Here is a 21,229-nt window from a genome sequence, read left to right as displayed (position 1 = left end):
GTTAGAAAAAGTTTAAAATCTAGCAGCTATGCAATGTTTTAGAAAAATCAGTAAAAAGTAGGGTTTAGTGCGACGCGCTCCAAACAAAGGTTGAAATTGAGTACACATGGAATGCCGCAGAGCAAGTGTTTGTTTGAAGTTTTTCCAGTGTTTCTCACTCCCAGACTGGCATCCCACGTGAAACCTACCTATTTTCTCCATATCCCTTATCCCCGGGTGTGAATCATATTCATAAAGGGAGTGAATAAATATGTGTAAGACTGTAGCTTTTAAAAGTCTTTTTTTTTGTTTTCCAAAAACAGTTTGCCAGTGGAACAAATGACCTTTTACTGTTCTCTCAGTTTTGTGAAACGAGGACTTTTATGTTGCATTGGAAGCGGTAAATGCATTTGACTGATATGATTGTGTAAGGAAATTATTTCCAGGCAGAAGTCTTACTAACCCCGTAGATTATAATTATATTCATGCATAGGATCTGCAGTCTTGTACTCTGAGGGATGGGGTTTCATGTATGTTTTGATTTGCTTTAATATGAAAACATTAACTATATATCCCGTGGAGCAGGACCGCTCTCAAAACACTCCCCCCGGCGTTGCCGGAGGGAGTGTTTTGTGTGTGTGTGTGTTTGGGGGGGGGGGGGGGGGGGGACTGCGGCTGCTTCTGCTCTTCTTGGCGCCGAGGAACATGGCGGCGCCGCAAACTCGGCAGTAGCGAAACGTGGCCGTCCACTCCAGTACACCGCAGACGAACAAAGGGAGCGGAAGCACGACATTCATGCTTTCACAGCCACAACTCATAAGAAATGCTTAGGCGCCTTCTGAATTTTTATATGTCATGAATGTGAAGAATGCTTTGAACGTCGCGAAATGTGGTGGGATGCCCTTTTCTCCGGACATGGGAAAGCCAGCACAACTAGGGGTGGTAGGGTGGGTGAACCCACATGGCTCGTGGTCCGTGGTGACACTACTCACCAAACACCTACTCACGTAGGTGTCCCCCGGGGGAAAAACGTGCGAATCGCAGTGGTATCTGAAACGTAATTTAAACGTAGTTTGAGTTCAGGCGTACCTACAGACTGTTTTATTGTGGGTAGCGCCATTTTAAACCACTGTAGCGCCATCTAGCGAGCGTCAGATTCTGTGGCCATGCTGAGTGGTTAGAAACGTCGGCGAAAGTGGTCTTCGGGGCGCCTCCCGCGTTGGGTGTGCTAATGGGGTGCTACCATGTGCTGGGTATCCGACTTAAAGGGGCCCTGCAAGGACTTTTTACTGTTTTTTTTTTTTTTTTTTTAATTTGCACTGAACCTGAGCGCACTGAACGTAGTAACTTGTTGAAACTTTTCTTTTCGCGAAATTCGCTTTATTTCAAAAGTTATAGGCAATTTAGAATTACAAAAACAAGCAAAAAATAATCTCCTTCATGACGTCGTAGGTCCTGGCTTGAGTGGCCGTGAACTAGAGGAGGAATAGTGAGCTCCTCTAGCGCGCACGGCCGCCGCACTCCGTGTCAACGGCGCCAGACGGCGCCACTAAAGCATGTTCTGGATAGGCTGTATGCAGCGGGCAGCCAAAGCGGCTTTCATTGCGTTTGCTGCGCGATTAAACACTAATTCGGCATGACACTTCATTGGCCACAAACGACAGCAAACACGGGGTAAAGATCAGTTCGGAATGGGAGCCACTTCGCGCTGCCATACCGCGAAACGGCCAAACCGCAAGACAAAGCCTCTCGCCGAAGGCCTTCGGAACGCTCGGAGCCGGTCGGATCCTCCTGTCCATACGACTGCAGCGCCACCGCGTACATATGGGATTTTTCCGTGTTGGCGCCTTATCCCACTACTCCTTTCTAGTATACGCCGCCTTTTCCACCGCTTGGCGGCGGGTATGTTGACGGGTCATTTCTTGTTTCCGTACTTTATAAACTGCATTTCTTTCTTTTTTTCATCTATAATAGTGAACAAAAACTACCTTTATAAATAATTGAAACGGTTCGCGCCACTTATATTTTGTATTTCGACCAAAAAGAAGCTTTCAGTGGCTCTGACCAGTAGTTAGCCCAGGACCAAAGACGTCACATTTTGCGCGCTTTCGGTACCGCGGGTCGCCCTCGTCGGTGGAGGAGGTTTCCGTGTCGTCCGGTTAAAATATGGCGCACTGATATTTAGCTACTCTTTCCGTGCCCGCTGGCTTGCCCGAACCCCAAGAGACGTGGAAACCGCATAAAAAAATAGACGCTTAAATATGATTGCAGGGCCCCTTTAAAGGGTGTCCAAACAGGACACTACAAAACGCACGACCCCGACAAATCGTGAAAATTTAAGCGGACGCGCCCGCTTCGTGCCCGCTTCAATTTCACGATTTGTCGGAGTCGTGCGTTTTGTAGTGTCCTGTTTGGACACCCCTTTAGGGCGCGTTTCGTGTTCTTGTGGGCTGCGGATGGCGTTTTTCAACTCATTGGGAAAGTTTCTTGCCCCGCAATATGGCATCCGCAAGTGCGGCGATGCCGAGAAGAGCGGCGCTGAACGCGCCACCGATAGAACTTGGAGGTGATTAGCCAAATATTGTATCAGTTTACAGCAATTAAATTTCCCTTAAGGTTTTTTTTTTGTCATTTTAAATGCAGGGCAACGATAATATTTTTTGGCGTTTCGTGTCGTCCACAACAATTAAATATAGACCTTTTCATTTTAGTAGTTGCCTCACCGGCTGATAGAGGACGCTGGCGCACTTCGCGCCATTAGGTTGCTTCAACTTGGTTGGTTTCGGTTTCAGGGGGAACGCGGCTATGTTGCTGTTTTACGTTGTTTGTGGTTAATTTCGTGAGAAGATTATTTTCCTTGTAGCACACAACCAATGAAACAGTGGTACTGAGCCACTTTGAGGACTACGAGGCGTATTTTAGCCTAAATTGAAAGCTCTTTTACCAAATCCTTTGATGTATTTGATTATGGTCGGCTGCGACGCCCGACTGATGTACAGGAAAGATTACCATCGTCTACGGCTGTACCCATGACACCAGATTAAAAAAAAAAGAAAACTTATGAAGAGACTAACACGTGAATGCAAAGAAGCATATCGACCGCTTGATTAGCAGTGTGCTGAATCGGTCAGAACAGATGAAATCGCGAGGTTACTACTCACTGTTTGGTTTTCGTGGGCACCCAACCTTTAGTGAACTTAGCAGGCCAAAAATGTAGCGTGTAATGACGCAGATAATTGATATAAACAAGTAGTATCGTCTCGGCCCCTTTTTTGTTTTAATTCAGTACTCGAGCATGTTTTGGCACCTGAGTAGGAATTTTTTTTAAATTATCCACCCTGCTAAAGTACTTATAAGCACCAATTCGCAATACTGACCCTAGGAAATAACTTATTTTTATAAGTCCATTTGCTTATTCAAGATATGATATAAGGGACCGGCCCGTTAAATTAAATCTGGCATTTGTCTTCCGTAAAATTGGCCAAATAAAATGAAAGGGCGCTGGAGAAGAAATACCTCGAAACGTTTGACTGAATTCTAGCGCTAGGCAACACTTCACGGACCCGTGTGAACAAATATTTATTTGTTTGAACAGATTCGGCTTTGTAAATTTAGGCGTTGCCAGCCACCAACAATCCTGGACTCAGGTAATTGTTATGCAGGCGGCACTTTTTTTTTTCGGTGTCAAATATTGCGGATTTTATATACTGGCAAAAGTTAAAACAGCGTAAGTAAAAAAAAAAAAAAAAAATCATTGCGCATGCGCCGAACTTAAACCGCGTTTTGGATTTGCAAATAGAAACGACTTTATTTCTTTGTGCACGCTAATCTAAAACTCGCTACTGTTAAGTGTCTGTGGCAGTTCCTTACGCGGAAGGTCCCAACCTTTGTGTTAAAATAAATTGAAGGATGGCACTGGTTATCTAAATATAATCAATGAATCACTTAAATGACTGTCGAAATGGGAGCGAGCACGGTATACAATTTCTTAAACTTCGTAAGTAAACCGACACACCAAATGTTTACGTCGCAAAAAAAAAAAAAAAAGAATCTCATGCAGATGTTGGTGTGATCTTATGAACAAACAAATCGCCTGATGTTGACCTACCGTTAGTTCTAACCGCAGATAGAATAAAAGTTAAACGTTCGTTGTTTATCTCCTCCGCGAGTTTCCTCACATAATCAAAAGAAGCTGTTTTCGATATATTATGAATAAAAATAACAATACTTGCAGGAAATAAAGATAGTCTCTTTTTACTGACTATTCTTGACGCCATCCGATCCTAAGTGCCCGATATAAATATACGGGCTTCTTACTGAAAATGTTCCGCCACTATTACTAAACAAACCTCAGTTGTCATAAGGACCTTTGAACCCTCGTCGAGTAGACGTATCGAACTACAGTTTCCGAAGTAAGGCAAGAAAGCGCGGTGAAACACGACAAAAAACAGGAATTCAACGCATCCCCCAAGGCGCGGAGGGGAGAGCGGAGCAGCAAGTTGGAGCAACCTAATGGCTGCCGCGTCACGTGATTCCAAGATGGCAGCACCCATGCAGCGGAGGATGAAAAGGCAGGACGCGCGTGATAAGACGATTCCAGCGAACGGTTGAAGGCAGCTCCCTCCGGCTTGCAGATGTTTACAAAATGTTTTTTTATTGAAGATCCCGTGTGGACAAGAGTGTCTTTTATCTAGAAATAAAAACAGCCAAGTCGAGATGGGCCCATTGCCAGAGCGTGTCGATAAATTATTCAACGATTCGAAATCGATGCATGAGCACATGTTTCGGCAATGCAAATCGAAGTTTGCTTTCCAGCTACGTTATGTATTAATCCCCAAAATAAACCACAGTCGCGTTGTGAGGGTCAACGTAAGTTCACGACTCTCCGCTTTCGTGCAGGAGATCGCGATTAAGGAAAACCAACAGAACTAACTTTTCGACACTTTCCAGACACAACGGGTGGCGTAAATGAGGCATCAACTAAAAGTTGTAGACGCTAAATCGAGTCAGTGCCACCACTGCAAGATATCAGCACTAAGATAAAGTTACGAAGAGCTACAAGCTGAAACAGCGATTCTCGCGACAAGACTTGCACCCACTTTATCAGCGTAGCCTCATGTTCATCGACGGTACAGCGGTTAAGTTAGGTGCGCGATCTATTCACAAAATGTTCCGATCACACTCGAGAGGATGGCGTCGGGGAAAAGTATTTTCTGTTTACAAACGCAACCCACTGCCGCTGGAGGTTTCGGTCATTTGGAAAGCGACAGAGTTTGAAGACATTGCAGCCGCAGTTGCCTTGTCGGATCAAGTCCGCGATACAGATGTTTTTCGATAATATTCCTCTATTTCGGTTGTTATTCGTGCTGCCTATTACCGAACAATGATGTCCCAATGATCAGGGAATTGCCATTGATTCCGCTAGCTCTAATTACTTCTGCAAGTAAAATAGAATAAAAGAAACCGCAAAGAAAACAACCGAACTTGGAGAAACACACGCGTCCAAGACGTTCATCCTGGTTTTTCGCTCGTTCCTAACCATTCAGTAAGGAGGAAAGCGCCGGCAGCCCTTTCCACTTTTCTTTCCAGGTCGGAGGAACAAAGCAATAAAGCACCACGTATTCTTTCTTTCTCGCTTCTGTTCTCCCTGCTTTAAATTCCGTGAGTCAGTATCCTAAAAGCAGCATTTACCTAATAGGATTCTGCATCGCGCTTGTTTTGCTGTCGTTTAGGAGGAGCATTTCCGAAGTTGCGAATGACAGTTAAGTCAACCCGTTAGAAAGGGGAGCATTCGCAGAGGAACAGGACTTGGACGTGGCAATGGTGGAAGTGCATCGAAACATATCACACATCGTTTCCCTTCCTTGAGTTTGAAGTAGCTGGCCCCAGGATACGGGAACACATTCTTCGCTTCATCAAAAAAACACTGAATTGAATTGAGAAGTTGAGACTTCCACGGCCATTACGCTTCGCTTTGATAGAACGGCGGAGGTATAGGGTTGTGATAACAGGGCACGCGCGGCCAAAGGCACGATGGAAGGCCGCGAGCACGAGCTGGACGCTGGGGCAGGGGCAAAAGACGCCCTGACGTTTTCATTATGTTAGCGGCTAGAGTTAAAAGGCCGCGAGAGAACAGAAAAATGAGTGCGGTCATGACTGATGAACTCCTTTATTACATAGATGCGTGGTGAGTTGGTTCCGAGGTGGTAACGGTAAAATTCCGAGGTGTCACAATGTCAAAAGTAAGCGGTTAGGAGGTCCGGCAGCTTTCTTCTCTTTTTTTTTTTTTTTTTTTGTTTATTAGTTATAGTTTAAGATACGAGTTAAGAGCGTCCCAGAAGCCGCGGGTGCTCGCTGCCTTCCCGATCGCGCCTTGGCTGGATGTACTCATGACGATACTCAGAAGTTTCATCGAAGGTATAGAATTCTCGCGCTCGAGACAGAGCTCCTGCAGAGCATTCTGGACTTGGATCTGACTATAGTCAACGTTTTTCTCTATTGCACGCTGTACTCCGAAGAACACACACAAAAAATATTCAGTATCCTTTTATCGGCACACACACACTTTCACACTTTCGGAGCCGACAGCGAGTCGTGGTTACCGACATCTCGAGAAACGCATGGGCCGTGTTCGCTCTTCTTGTTCCGTCGTTTGTCCTTCGGCGTCTCTAAATCCGCGGAGCGCTAATCGGATGCTCGGGATTCGGCGCGCCCTGCGTTTCCGAAGCTGTCGGTGACATATATACGGACACTTGTTCTGAAGATGCTGAAAGAAATTTCTTCGTTCCGTGTACGACCTGTCCTGGGGCCCGAATCTGGACACTTGGCCAAAAAATCGGCGACAAATCTGGTGGCTATGATTGGCCGGCGCCAAGGTCAAGTGCGGTGTGGGCCAATCACGGCCGCCAGATTTCTCGCCGAATTGTTCGCCAAGTGTCCAATTTAGGGTCACTGTTCTGACAACGGGGGAGTTGCCTACACGCTGCCTACACGGTTGCCAAGCGGTGTCCTCACACTACCATTGTTTTCGTAGGTTTCTTCCTGGAGGCGACTAGGACCACTACTTACGCAACGCTTAGAGTATCGTCACTGCATCCCTTGATTTTTCCTTCGGGTGCCGCCATTTTGGGTGTTTTTTTTGTAGAGTGGACGCAACCGCATAAGTTAATATAATGACCTAGAGGGACCATGGAGGTAAGAAACTTTTGGAGGTGACATCAACTCCACCAGATGTGAAGCCGGGGGAGACTTCAGGTTTGGAGGGACAGGCTCCCGACGATGACCAAATCCATAAGACGCTATTGAACGAAAGGGAGAGCTGAACCGGCGCCAATGGCTGTTCTGGTCACCCTTGGGGACTTTCCCACCTACCGCGACCTCTACTTTTGGCATCACTCGGGATTTTGTCGTTTGGCCGGCTTGAGCCAATATGTCGCCTAGTCTTCTCCATAAAAAAGGATCCATGCATTCGGGCCGCTTCGAAACGACAGGGTATAGGAGAAGACATCGGCGGTCCCAGTGGGTGGTCCCGATGGACCCATATCGCTGGCGACGCCTTCATATACGCGAAGAGGCAGACATAACATCCGGGCCCCTGTAAGGCATCTACCCTCAGTTCTTTTCCTGGCTTACCTTGCAAGAAACCATTGGAATCGCGCATTGTATAAAAATTAATGAAGTTGACAAGCGCTCGAGCCATTTCAACTCGTCGCGGCAAAAGGAACATGCATGTATAACCTTCCGTCTGCTTTCTCTTTCCGCTCTTCAGTCGCTCTGTTCCTCGTTCTCGGGGCCACCGATGCCAGAGCTCGAGATTTGTTGCGTTCTGCTCCCGTCTTTAGCCCGCTGGGCGCAGTCGGTGACCGTTGCGATTCAAATATGCGACCCCCTGCAGACTTCAGGTGTTTGGTGTGACCAAGTTCGGGCGATAATAACGTTTTGCTTTGTCGCGGACGGTTTTAACATTTATGGAAAACAGAATAATCCGTTTCCTGCAATCTCGAATGAAGCATCGGGTAACTGACAACTCTGAAGCGTCGCGCTTGTTATTAATGACTCTAGCGGTGGCAAATGACCGACGTGACGAGTAAAAAAAACAAAAACAAAAACACTTATTTTACATTAAACTAGATGCACGGAAATGGGCGTAACTAGATATCTACATGTTGTGATTTTACCGCACATCTTAAACGGCAGCATGCCACATGTCTTGTGTTTGTAAGATAATCATCTACAAATGCATTTAACAAGCGAGTACAGCTAATTATTGGTAACTCGTGTGGCGCACGAAGTGCAACTGCAGCGAGTTGTGGAAAATTTTCACGACCTTAAAAAAGAGTTTATTCGAGACCCGAGTCTACACACTCACTTTCCCTAACTGCGTCTTATCCTAAGTTACAAACTTACGTTGAATATTAGTCACAAATGGCTTAAGAATAGCATGATGTGTTTATGAGCTGATCAATTTCTACTATATTTTGAACATACATTCAACTGCATGTGAGCTTGCGGGGCTTATTAACAGAGCTCAATGACGATTGAGGCTTTATTAAAGGCTTCTAATGGCTGGTTTTCGAAGGTAGCAAAATCGTTGAGGTTCACTGACAAAAAACAAATAAATATCTTGTCGTTTCTAGTTTGTCAGCGGCAAAGTTGAGTGTTTCGCCGAGCTTGGAAGTGTGACGAAGTTGCAGGTTCAAAACAGCAGCACCAAGCCTCTCCCACAAAGCTCCCTGATGGTCATGATTGGTGGTTTCCTAATGTACAGCGTTTGCTCTGCTTCAGTGGAAAGAGTGGAAGGCTTTGTTCACTCTAAGAATCCTGGAACGTCTACTCTCCGGCAAAGCACTTCAAAGAGCTTTTCAGTGACCGAGATACTTGTTCCGAGCCCATTTGTCAAAGTTTCTCAGTAAATCAGCATATTTTCCCAACACATTCACACGTATTCGACGAAAGGATCTTTCTGCATCCCCGGCATCCGTTAACCATACCATCCGCATCAGAAAGTGGCAATGCGGATGGCGTCGGCTAGGTGTGCTCATTCACCCAATGTAGGGGTGGTCATAATGTTTTGGCAGATCAGATTATGTTTAGACCTACAGAAACAGTCTACACTGAGGCAATGAGCACAGTGGAACGTCATGCTCAGTGCCAGCTAGAGCGCAGATTGTTTTTATCAAAGTCAAAAAACATCAGCCTCGTCATTCGACGAGCTCACTTTGTACATTGCAGGGATTGACTCTTCCAAGTACTTTGCGGGCGAGTAGACGCTCCGTTTTTTTTTCTCAAGTGTATAGAGTATACGTGATGGGGGAACACCGTGCCCTGCGCGGTGTGGCGACGTGTGGTGTCGCTCACAAGACGGAATCCCTGAGCTTCTCAACTTCGTCATCGACGACCACTTCGCTCAGGTCGGCGGCCTTCTTCTTGAAGCAGATGTGGTCGACCATCGCGCCCGTGAAGCAGTCGCCCAGACAGTTGTTCACCGTCCGCGCCCGGTCCCTGGAACGAACAGTTATGGTCAGAACCACGGTGGAAGAGGAAAGAGAGAAATAAAGAAAAGAGAGAGAGAGATATCTTGGAACAAAGTCAAAAAGAGAGTCGAAATTTCACTCGGACTTTACGCGTCTCCCGGCAGGGGCGCTATCGGGTTGGGACTCCGCGCGCAGACGTGTGCGCGAACAAGGACGGTTCCTCAAGCTCCTGTCATGTTGCGCCACCTCACGGCGTTTGTCAAAAATATGAGCGGGCCTTCGCCACGCCTGCTCCATGGCGAGGCGGTGCCGTTCAGAGACCTCTGTCTTCTTCCACCGTGGTCAGAACCACTAAATAAGCTAGGCTTAGAGTATCGGTACTAGTGATGGAGCGGAACTTTTTTTTTTTAAACAGGTTTCGGACTCGAAACAAATTTCGGACCCGAAACAGAGATTTCGGAAAGTTTCGAAAGAACGGCCGAACCTCGGTGTGTTTCGGATAGATTCGGATTGTTTCGGAGCGTTGCCAAACCATATTTTGAGCGTTCAACTCTTTTTTAACAATACAATCTTATAAACTACATTAAATAATTAAAATTTTAGATATAAATACTTAATTTAACACAAAAGGCTTGTTCTGATAAAATCTGAGATACGGATAAATAAAATAACAGACAACACGACACAAAATCTTGAGATTTTGTGTCGGTCAAAATGGTTTCGGTTTTACATTTTCCATAGTCACGTCGTCACGTGACCAAAACAAAGCGGGAGGTAGGTGAAACCAATTATCACAAATCGTAATGCTCCGTTTTCATCGCATCAGTAGCTCGACGGCGTGTGTGGTGTTCGTTCCAAGCGCCGGAACGTGGCGGTTTACGTTGACACAACAAAGGTGGCATATGTGGAAGTAACTGCCGGAAGATCTCTGACATCTGTGTTATGCCATCGAGAATATGAGCACGTGCTGCCCGAAACCTCCCGCACTGTACACGGTAAATCTAGGTACAGTTGATTCCAACGAACTTGATAAGCGTACCATCAACGCGGGTACATACGTACGTATCCAAGGGGGCGCACCGAGCGACTATTTTTCGCAGCAGCACGGGTTTCAAACAAATGGCGGTGACAGGCCTACGTAAAGTTAAAGCTATTTGCACAGTACAGATTAACGAGGCTTGCTTAATTTTACGTCACTATCAGTGGCTATGTAACTTATTCCTAGCTCTTCCAAAATACACTAATCAATTGCTTACCCCAAGGCGTTGATTGCTCGTGCATTACAGTTAGGCGCCCTTAACACAGAATGCTCCGCTGAAGACTACCGGCAGCGTGTTTCAAGAGTGGAAATGAAATCACGGATCAGTCAACCGTGATTCCCGACAAAAAAATGTTCGGGAGGCCTTCAGACTGCACCCAGAGCTTTGACACTTGAAGACGCACAAGCTACCATAGTACCATAGAGCGTTGCTTTTGGAGATCCTACCGTCAGTTTGGCCTTCACTTCCAGCACGGATCAAGAACGCACTCGATAGGTCGACGCGCCCGCAAGCCTCAACATGGGATCGTAGGGTTCTACGAAGGTAAATCCTACGATCCTATGTTGCGGGCAACCTGGTAAGAAACTGCTCGAATTTCGGTCTGCATCAATTGATATGGAGTCTTTGAACACTCACAACGTCCACAAAACCAAAGGAAACAACGCAATGTTGGCAAGATAGAAACGAAATATCCGAACCTTCGAAAAAATAGAAATTTCGTTCAAAAAGTTTCGGAATTTTCCGAAACACTCTGAAACCGAACCTCCGGAGTTTCACCCCATCACTTGGCCGTACTCCATTCCACGGGTTTCGGGGGCGCCACCATTTTGTTGTCTAGTATAGCCACGTGTGTTTGAAAACTTCAACCATTATTATTTTTTTTTTTTGAAGACGGGCAGAATCGAGTAAATTTACACACGGAAAGTGCTGCGATTCATTTGAAACATTTAAGTGGGATGAACTGGCTGATATGGCGCATTCTCGGCAACTAATCAGTTAACTGGGCTATGTAATTAGCATACTGACATGGCCAATCAAAAATATTGTATATGTTCTGCTGACTTCTGGCTCGAGCTCAGGTTCCCATTATAACGAACAGCGGAAAAGATACAGCAAACAAAACCCTTTTGAGTTTCTTCTATGCACCTAAATTCATCACCACGGTGAAGAAATGCCTTGAATACATTTTACCGTGGTTCAAATTAGTTTCGTCTTCTTTTGAAAACCAAATAAACAAGAAAGAAAGAGGAAATGTCCTCCTGTACTCACAGTAGCCATTCAACGGTAAAGAGCAAGCTGACGTCGCTGACAGGTGCACCAATCACGGACAGCGTCATCACCATCAAGAACAGGGCCGCACTCGGTACAGAAGTGGCCGCCACGCTTACGGCAGTTGCTGTGATCCTAGGCAGGCAAGGGACGCCGAAAAGCCGACATTCAGGGGCAGGCTTCCTTCGCTAACATTCACCAACGTCCATTCACAGGTGACAGACCGAATTTTCTAGCTCACCTCTAAAACAAAACAACAGATCTTGCCATTTTTTTGCGTATTAGGGACTTAATTTTTTTTTATAGCTCGTTGCACACTTAACGTAAATCTTTCAAGGTCAGGTCGGCTATGCTAAAACAGATCTATTGGTGAAATCACAAAGAAAAAAAAAACAGCTTGTTGGTTTTTTACAAGCCAACCGTCGAAGTGCCAACAAACTCATATATCGCCAGCCATTGTTAGAATTGAATTTTAGTATTAATATTCTACACAGGTTGGCACTAATGAAGCTGGTAAATATGGGGCGTAGTAGTATCGCCTCACACGATGTTCTCCTATAAACTTTACGAGAACAATGTAGAAACAGTAACGTACGCACGAGGAGCATCCACGTAAGACTACAGCATGACATTTTCGATTAGTCAGGAGCAAAATAGAAAAATAGCTAGCGAATCGAATGTGTGTCCTATACACATATTGTTGTGACAGAGGATCGTTTCCCTACATATTTGTTTGGCGCATTATGGCCACCGTTGCCGCTGCGCCATTAAAATATTAATCTTAAGTTTGGCTACATACATTGTATGCACTGTGCAAAGTCAAAAGCACCATCTGGGTGTGACGTCTCAATCATGAGTTGAAACGGTCTATAAACTTCATATATTATATCCCAAGTTGAGTTTGCATCCATTTCAAAAGCAGAAAACAAAAAGCGTAGCCCTTTGAATTGCTTTCTATGTATACGCCTGAAAATTAATTTTTATTTACGCGCTCTCACTTATGCCGCTCAAAAAACCGCAGAGTTCGTGATATACGGCGAGCAAGTTCGCCTGCTCCTTGTGGAGCAAGTTACAGTGCTCGGCGTTATTCAGAGCTCGGCTTCACGGCGCCGAGCTCTGAATAAAGGGTTGCTTTGTGTGTGTGGTTTAAACAAAAGCGACGTCTTCTGCAAGTTGTAGCAATGACTGCCGTGCTTTTTCTGCGAACGTCAAAAGTCCACCAGAGTCTTTACAAACAAAGACTCGGCCTTCAAGAAAGGGAAAAAACATACCTCATAGTTTTTTTTAATTATTATTTAACAGTCATTAAAGGCACACCGAGTGACAAGGAACTCAATGCCGAAATGTTTATCCCGTCGAAATAATGCGGTCAGCTGAATGAGAGCTTTGCAAAACAGGTCTCAACATTCTTTTTAATTTTTTTAGACTTCTTATTGACTTTCCCTGATCCTACTGAATTCCTTTATAAACGCACTTTGTTTTGATTATTGTCAAAAAACTTTCAAAAGAAAAAATATTGAACGTTTAGTAAACGTATTTATAAAAAAAAATTAAAAAAAAAGTTGTAAAGACGTTTTTCTGTAGGTTATTTTCTAAAAAAAAAAATCAAAAGAAAAAACAATAGATTTTGTTTTAGACTTATTTATAAAAGATTAAAAAGAAGTTGTAACGACGTTTTTTGTAGGTTATTTTCTAAAAAATAAAAAGAAAATTTATTGACATTATTTCTTTATATTATTTTATAGAAAGATAAATGTTTTTTTTATTATTTTATTTGGTCTGCGGTCGTGTACGGGGTCCGGCATGACGGATTTTTTTTTTTTTTTTTACTTTTTATTGAAAATGTGTTGACTTCTTGTTCCCTCTGATTACTTTCTTTTGACTGACTTCCTGTTGACATGGTCAACAGAAAGTTTGTTGATTTTGTGTTGAAACGTTTTTTTTATGATTTTCTTCAGCCTGAGTAAAAAAAAAAAGAGCTATTGACTTTCTATTAACTCTACGTTGGATCTTTTTCTGATGACTTCCTGTTGAAAGTGTTATCAGAAATACTGTAGACGTTCTGTTTACTTCGTGTTTAAATTATTCAGTTGACTTTCTGTAGCCAGTGTCAATAGAAAAGCTACAGACTTTATGTTGACTTTTTATTGAACATAATTCATGTTGACTAAATGTCAAAAGTCACTAAGTTTCTCAATAGTCTCTGACAAGTTGAGAACCGTAGGGAGGAGCTTCCGGTCTCCCGCCTCCAGCGCGAGCATTCTAGCCTTGACAACTTTTCGACGTCTCGCGCCCCTCGCATGGGACGCGTGCTGGAGGCCAGGCGTTCGAAAAACACGCCCTGCCGTTCTCACTTTTTAGGTGACTATTGTGACTTTATTGACCCTATTCAACTAGTAAAGAAGAGCAAAATAACTATTTTAAAGTTGAGCAACCGCCTTGACTGGCTTTTTCCTGAGTGGTGCTATGCAGAGGAGCGATAACATTTGTTCCATGAGCCGTTTTTGTGGATGTTCCTTTAGCGACTACACGGAATTATTATTAGTTGTACCAATGCTTTTTAGTAAGAAATGGAGTCCACGAACTTCGAAACACTGTCTTCCCTTTGACAGACTTTCGAGAAGGAGACCGGAGACTTGGAAACTTAGTAAGTGCTGAGGTGGTCACCGGCCAAATGATTACCTTCAATATGTAGGCTATATAAGGCTCTGGTGCTATCAACATTGCTGTGAGTCTGGTGTTGAGTGCTTCATGGTAGGGATGTCGCGAACCACCCTAGGTTCGATTTCGAAAGGTTTCGATATTTGCGAAGCGAACTGAGGTTCGATTTCGAAAAATTTCGATATTTTCGTACCGAACGAGGTTCGATTTCGAAAAATTCGCAACTTTTGACCACAGCGGAGTTTCGAATTCGAAAATTTCGAAGCTTTCACGGTTTCCAAAATTTCGAATTCGAATATTTCGAATATTTTTTACTTCAGGTTCGATAAATTCGAAGATCTCGAAATTCTTCGTAAAAAAAATTCGAAAACTTCGAACGCTTCGAATTTTTATAGACATGAAGTTCGAACAATTCGAAGATTTCGAATTTCTTTTTGCATAAAGTTCGAAAACTTCGAACGCTTCGAATTTTTATAGACATGAAGTTCGAACAATTCGAAGATTTCGAATTTCTTTTTGCATAAAGTTCGAAAAGTTCGAAGGTTTCAATTCTCTTTTAAAGCTAAAATAAAAAAAAAAAAGAAAAAAAAAACTTCGAAGATTTTGAATTTCTTTCTAATCCAAGTTTTCAAAGTTCGAAGTCCGATGTTCAAGTTTTTCCACAGTTTGTTTCAAATAACGTTTTCACGACTCACTGGTTTTCACGAAATCAAGTTTAGAAAAGTTAGGGTGTGATATCTAGATTCTGCGAATGAGACGACGAGTGTCCCGGACGTGCTATACTTCGTTTCAGCTTCGGTCCGAGCGCGGCCGATGTTATGAGCCGAAGGGCCAATCAAACAGCGAAAGAGGCACAACGTCATGGCGTGCTCTCTGCACTTGATAGGACCAGCGTGCTCTCTGTGCGTGCTCCTTCGCCTGCTAGTCCTATCAAGCGCAGAGCGCGCGCCTTGACGTTGCGCTCTTTACGCTGTTTGATTGGCCCTTTTGCTCGTAACATCTGCCGCGCTCGGACGGAAGCTGAAACGAAGTATAGAATATTTGCCAGTGCAGAATTGTGACCGCCAGCCCCCCGGGGGGGGGGGGGGGGGGGGGGGGGTTGTTTTTAACCTGCATCACGCAGTAGTGATTGCACGAACACACTGTTTTACGAGACTCATCCAGTTCGAAACGGCCAGGGGCGAGCGGGAGGTTGAGGCTCAGAAAAACCTTGAAGCGACCTGGCAAACTAGCTCGCCACCCCTTGCACGCTGGTAGTAATCCGATCCGGTGAAGTTTATAATTGTCCTGGAGGTTTATTTTCTGGGACGGAGGAATCGCCTCGCAAAAAGCACAAAAGCCGACACAACTCGAGGTCGAGGAGCGTTCTACCATACAAGTGGCGTCGGAAGAGGAAAAACGGGGGGAAAGAGGGTAGTGGGGGGGGGGGGGGGGGGGGGTGCTTCAGCCTCCTTCTCCCCCTTGCAGGTATTTCGAACTGTTAAAGAAAACAATACGGGGAAAGAGGGCGTGGTTGAGCTTATTTTAATCTGAAATTATTTATGCATATGTATAGCTACTGTCGCTCTTCACTGCATAAAAGGTTGCGTAGACGGTCATTGTTAGAAACTCGTTGTCAGAAGGCACTGCTCGTCACATGCTTAGTGGTTCGGAAGTTCAAAGCTGTCTTTTCGACCTAAACACCTGTGCCGATAGTAACAAAAAAAAAAAAAAAAAAGAATAAATGCGGGAATAAAAAGCAGGAGAAAAAAAAAAAACTATCAAGAATTCGTCGGAAGTGTTCTATTCTTGCATATTCAGAGGTTCAGAACTTAGAAACAAGTTTCTTTTACCAAAATGTGTACAGGCTAAAAGAAACACGTCCCAGGAACGTGAAGCGAAAAAAAAAAAAGTTTTCTTTTAATGACGGGTTGAACTTGAACACTATTAGAAATCTTCTCCCATGAGTTAATTTATTCCTTAACGTGAAAAAACAATAAATATATTATTTGGTATTCTGCAGATGGCAATGATATGTACTGTCTGTGGTGTTAATTTAAATGCGATACCTCAAACAACTTAGACGAAAATAAATATCAAGTTTAGGTTATAATTGCATGCAGATATATGTTTGGACATTTCTTCGAAACTCACGTTGAATAACAATAATCACATCTTAAGACGGCACTTACCTAGGCTATACATAGATCATTCTTAAAAAAAAGTATAACATATCTACCATAAATAGCTCCGGCTGCAGCGTGCTTCAAATCTGGCACAAACGATAATCGTCAAAAACCCGTCGTCCTTCCTCGCCCCTTCGGGGATTTATTTCTTTAAACCTAAGCATGCCAGAACATTGAAATAAACGACATTGTCTTTCGTAAGGAACGCAGCACCGCGTGTAAAAGTTCGAGAAAAAAAAATTACGAATGTACCCCACTACTTGAAATCAAATGAAACCGTCCGCCGGTCTTTCGAAGTTCGACGAACGTCGAACTTTTACCCTAAAAGTTCGAAGTTCGTCGAACTTCTGACTTTTCAGAATCCGAAAGTTCGAAACTTTTCGAATTCTCTTGATAAATAAGTTCGAAAGTTCGAAATTCATCGAATTTTTTGGTCAGTCAAGTTCGAAAGTTCGACAAGCATCGAACCTTGCAGCGCAATAAGTTCGAAAGTTCGAAAAAGATCGAATTTTTTAGCGTAATAAGTTCGACGGTTCGAAAAGCGTCGAACTTCTTAGCTTAACAAGTTCGAAAATTCGACCTCCGTCGAATTTTACAATATAGACAATTCGAAAAATCGAAATCTTTCGAACCTTTCGAACCGCTTGATTCGATCATCGAAACTTCGAATCGAAAAAAGTTCGCGGCATCCCTACTTCATGGTGTTTGTGTTTGTTTACAGTGCTTATTTGTGGGATGCGTATGCACCAAAAAGACACTATTTCCTAACAAAATTAAAAAAAGTAGATTAAAAAAATGGAGTGTTTTTTAACGTTAATCTGCGGTTCCGTCAAAAGGAATTCAGCAAAATTTATGTAAGAAGGAATTAAAAAAAAGTGGAAGCCGTTTACAACTCCCTGTAACACCGAATTAGAGCGCAGCTCTTGAGGAGGAGGAGGGAAGGGTACTGGGGGGGGGGGGTAAAGTGACCTGGGGGGGGGGGGGTCACGTGACCTTGGGGGTTCACGTGACGATGCCGATGATGTCATCAGTGACGTCACTGATGACGACATCCGTGATGATGACGATGCGGATGCCGGTGACGTCATCAGTGACGTCACTGATGACGTCATAAGTGAAGATGACGATGCGGACTCCGATGACGTCATCAGCGATGATGACGATGCTGATGTCGGTGACGTCATCAGTGACGTCACTGATGACGTAATCCGTGATGATGACGATGACGGTGCGGATGCCGGTGACGTCATCAGTGATGATGACGATGACGATGCGGATGCCGGTGAGGTCATCAGTGATGATGACGATGCGGATGCCGGTGACGTCATCGTGTGCACGTGACCTCGGCGGGGGTCACGTGACCTCGGGGGGGGGGGGTCACGTGACCCCCCGAGGGTCACGTGACGTCGGCGTCGGCCGACGCCGACGCCGCTCAAGCCGGGAACGAGCCCCTAAGAGCTGCGCTCTAAAAGAATGTATGTAAGAGGAATTCTAAAAAAATTAAGTGACCAATTTTAATTAGGAATCAAATAAGTTGTCAAAACAAAATCTAAAAATCATCAAATAAGTTGTCTAAAAAACATAAAAAAGTTTAAAAAGAAATTCATTACGATTCCAGAAAATTTTCAACAAAAATTCAAAAGAATTTAACTACATGCAGATTTTTGTAAGGGTTTACTCTCACTTTTTTTGTTCTCGCCCCCTTCGTCATAAGTAGAGAGATGTGCTTTGATTGACCTGCTCGCCGAGTGAGTATATAGAGCTCCATTCAGTGCCAACTCACAAGATGGCGAAATAGTCCCCGGAGCCGAGGGCGATGTCGTTCAACTGAGCGATGAAGATGCTCGACACTGTGATGAAGAGCGCAGTGCCGTTCATGTTGACGGTGACGCCGACGGGCACAACGAACCGCGTCACGCGGCTGTCCAGTCCGCAGTTCTCCTCCAGACACTTGAGGGTCAGCGGCATCACCGGCGCACTGCAATCCGCGAGATTGCGCGTGTGAAATCAGAGGAATGATACGTGCGAGCCGGTTTAATACGCACTTCTTTAACCCAGAGGTGCCTTTAAGCCACAGTCAGACCGATCCCACAACGTCCAAAAAAAGAGACGGAGTTTCTCTCTGCAGACATGAGGACAGACCTGTCCACGGACAGGCCTCAAGCATCCTAGAACCATGTTTGCTTCTTACACATGTATATGCTTTGAAACTGTCTGCGGACAGGCATTGTATGACCAGTGCGACTTGACCGCCATACAAGGAAGCAAAACTCTCCAGACAGTGTCTTCAGCAGACCGTCTTTTGTATAATATACGAGCAGTGCGACCGCGACTTTTATAGCTTCCTGTTTACGATCGCCTCCTCCTTCCCTACGTTCCAAGATTGATTTGTGCGTAGATGTGGAAGACCGCGTAACGGAAAGAGTACAGCGCTGCCGTCTCAGATTTCCCATACTGGAGAAGGATTCCACAATGACACACACATATATATGGCTTCACGTGACGTCACTGCTGCATACTTGTGGTCCTTCCTATAATAGTTCTTGCCGAGGAGATGGAATTCGGTGGTGCAAAATATGGGCTGCAGAAGGAACGCGTTTAACGCTGCAAATCCACTGCAGCGGCAGCTGATGTGACGTCGGTGCAAACCACGCATAATACAAGGACACCGTGATTGTTTCGTGTCGCGTGTCATCGGGGAAAATTAATTAAAAAAAGAAACATATATCGATGCAACTAGACAAAAATAGACGATTGATGTTCTTTGTACATTTTCCACACCATCAGGCATTGCTGACAGTGTGAAACCTTGACGCACTAACTCTAATTAGCGCGCATCTACATGCGGGGCGCAAGTTCGTCTGCTTCTTGTACAGGGGTTGCGATGATGTCAGAAAGCCGAGCTCTTATTGGCTGATCGGAAAAAAAAGTACTGGGTAGACCTCGAGGCTTCTAGCTTTGAGGTCTACCCACTATCCTTTCAATCAAAGACAATCAGAGCTCGCGACGTCGTTCTGACGTCACCGCCACTCCTGCGCAAGAAGCAGACGAACTTGCTCTCCGCATAATCGCCGACAGCCTGAGAGACGCAGGGCGTGGCTTCTAGCCTTCCGATTGGTTCACGCTTCTCGCCTTCTGATTGGTTCTTCAGTGTTCTTATCAACAGGTGCCGCAATCTGATCAGCTGCGGAGCGATAAGTTTCTTAAGCCGCAGTGTCACAGCTGCTCGCACATTGTACAAACCATGTTCGCTTCATACATTTCTGTGCTTCGAGCATGTCTGCGGACCATTTATTTTTGTAGGACCATTGTGACGGAAGCGTCATACAAGCAAGAAAAGCTCCTTATACATTTATACAAATGCACTAAAAGCCCCCATTCAGGTATTCACTATAACAAATTTTACTATATAACAAAGTTTTCCTATAACAAATTATATTATAACGAAGTTTTACTAAAGCGAAATTTCAATGACAGCAGGCTGTGTTTTGTATGGCGTGTTAGTAGGGTGACCGCGGCTTTAAGCTGGTCAGTGACTTTAGAAGGACTTTGACGCCCATTCCCGCTTTTCCCCCGGAAGGTGTTAATTAACATGTGGCTCGCCTGGCGGCGGTGACGAAGGCGCAGAGTCCCACGTAAGCCAGCTCGACGAGGAACTTGAAGGGGTTCTTTCGCGTGACCAGGAAGTAGAGCAGGCACTCGACCACGAACAGCTCGACGGCCAGGCCCGACAGCACGGTAGCCACGAGCAGGGCCATCTGCTCGAACAGCGTCACGATGCTGCTTACGGCCAGGATCCGCGAACAGAGGAGGCTCATCACGCCCACTGGAGTCATCCTGCGGGCGAACACCGACGGGCACGTTGGGCGTATGTTCCCTGATGGCGTCGGAGCGTGCGCAGTCTCCGTGATGGCAAAATAAAACGAAGATTGATATCGTCCGATGCACGAGTTGCATATGCACTAAAAGCCCCCACCAAATATTCACTATAATGAATTTTACTATATAACGAAGTCTGACTATAATAAAGTTCTAATATAACAAAGTTTTACTATAGCGAAGTTTCTCGATAACGAAGTTTAATAATAAAAAAAATTCACTATAACGAGTCTCACTATATAAAACACCACTTTAATAAAGTCTTATTATAACGAAGTTTCACTATAACGAAGTATCACTCTAGTGCAATCACACTAACGAAGTTTTGTTCGAACAAAGTTTTGTTACCATAAAGTTTCACTATAACAAAGATTCACTCTAGTTAAGTTTTACTAAAATAAATTTCAGTGGTGGAGGCATTGTAATGAAGTGGTATGCACTAGGCTACAATATTTTGGGATTACTTAATTTCATTCAGAAGCTGTATCTCAAAAGCATACGGCCTAGATTCCAGCAACAACTTCGGGCGTTTCAAACAATTGCAAGGTACATCGTGTTGCAAAACAAAACCGGTCATGAGAGGTGAATGAACTTTTCAGAAATGTTGCATTCAAAATGAACTGAAACGTGAGAAAGTTTGAGCACAGCGCTACCGTGTTTCCACACGAGGGGAAAAGAGAATAGAGGAGTTTTCACTCGCAGCTTTTGCCTCAACCTGATATTAAGAACGAGTTTAGAACAACGGAAGCTTCATCTTTTGTAT

At 44.5% G+C, this 21,229-nt stretch overlaps 1 protein-coding gene across 1 annotated transcript in view; it reads right to left on the bottom strand.

Moving 5' to 3' along the window:
• Nucleotides 1-8,510: 8,510 nt before the first annotated feature.
• The window catches only part of LOC115329368 (excitatory amino acid transporter 2), a 53,519-nt gene continuing 40,800 nt past the window's right edge, over nt 8,511-21,229 (bottom strand). The window contains exons 7-10 of the mRNA XM_042294083.1: nt 20,191-20,424; nt 18,371-18,565; nt 11,762-11,896; nt 8,511-9,480 (exon numbers count right to left, since the gene is read on the bottom strand). Of these exons, the coding sequence (XP_042150017.1) occupies nt 9,333-9,480; nt 11,762-11,896; nt 18,371-18,565; nt 20,191-20,424 (712 nt within the window). The 3' untranslated portion in view covers nt 8,511-9,332. The remainder of the gene's footprint in view (nt 9,481-11,761; nt 11,897-18,370; nt 18,566-20,190; nt 20,425-21,229) is intronic.

Source organism: Ixodes scapularis, unplaced genomic scaffold (genome assembly GCF_016920785.2).
Source record: "Ixodes scapularis isolate PalLabHiFi unplaced genomic scaffold, ASM1692078v2 PGA_scaffold5__190_contigs__length_132052651, whole genome shotgun sequence".
NCBI lineage: Eukaryota > Metazoa > Arthropoda > Arachnida > Ixodida > Ixodidae > Ixodes > Ixodes scapularis.
Note: the sequence above shows the minus strand (reverse complement) of the source record. Positions and strands in the feature narration are given on the sequence as shown.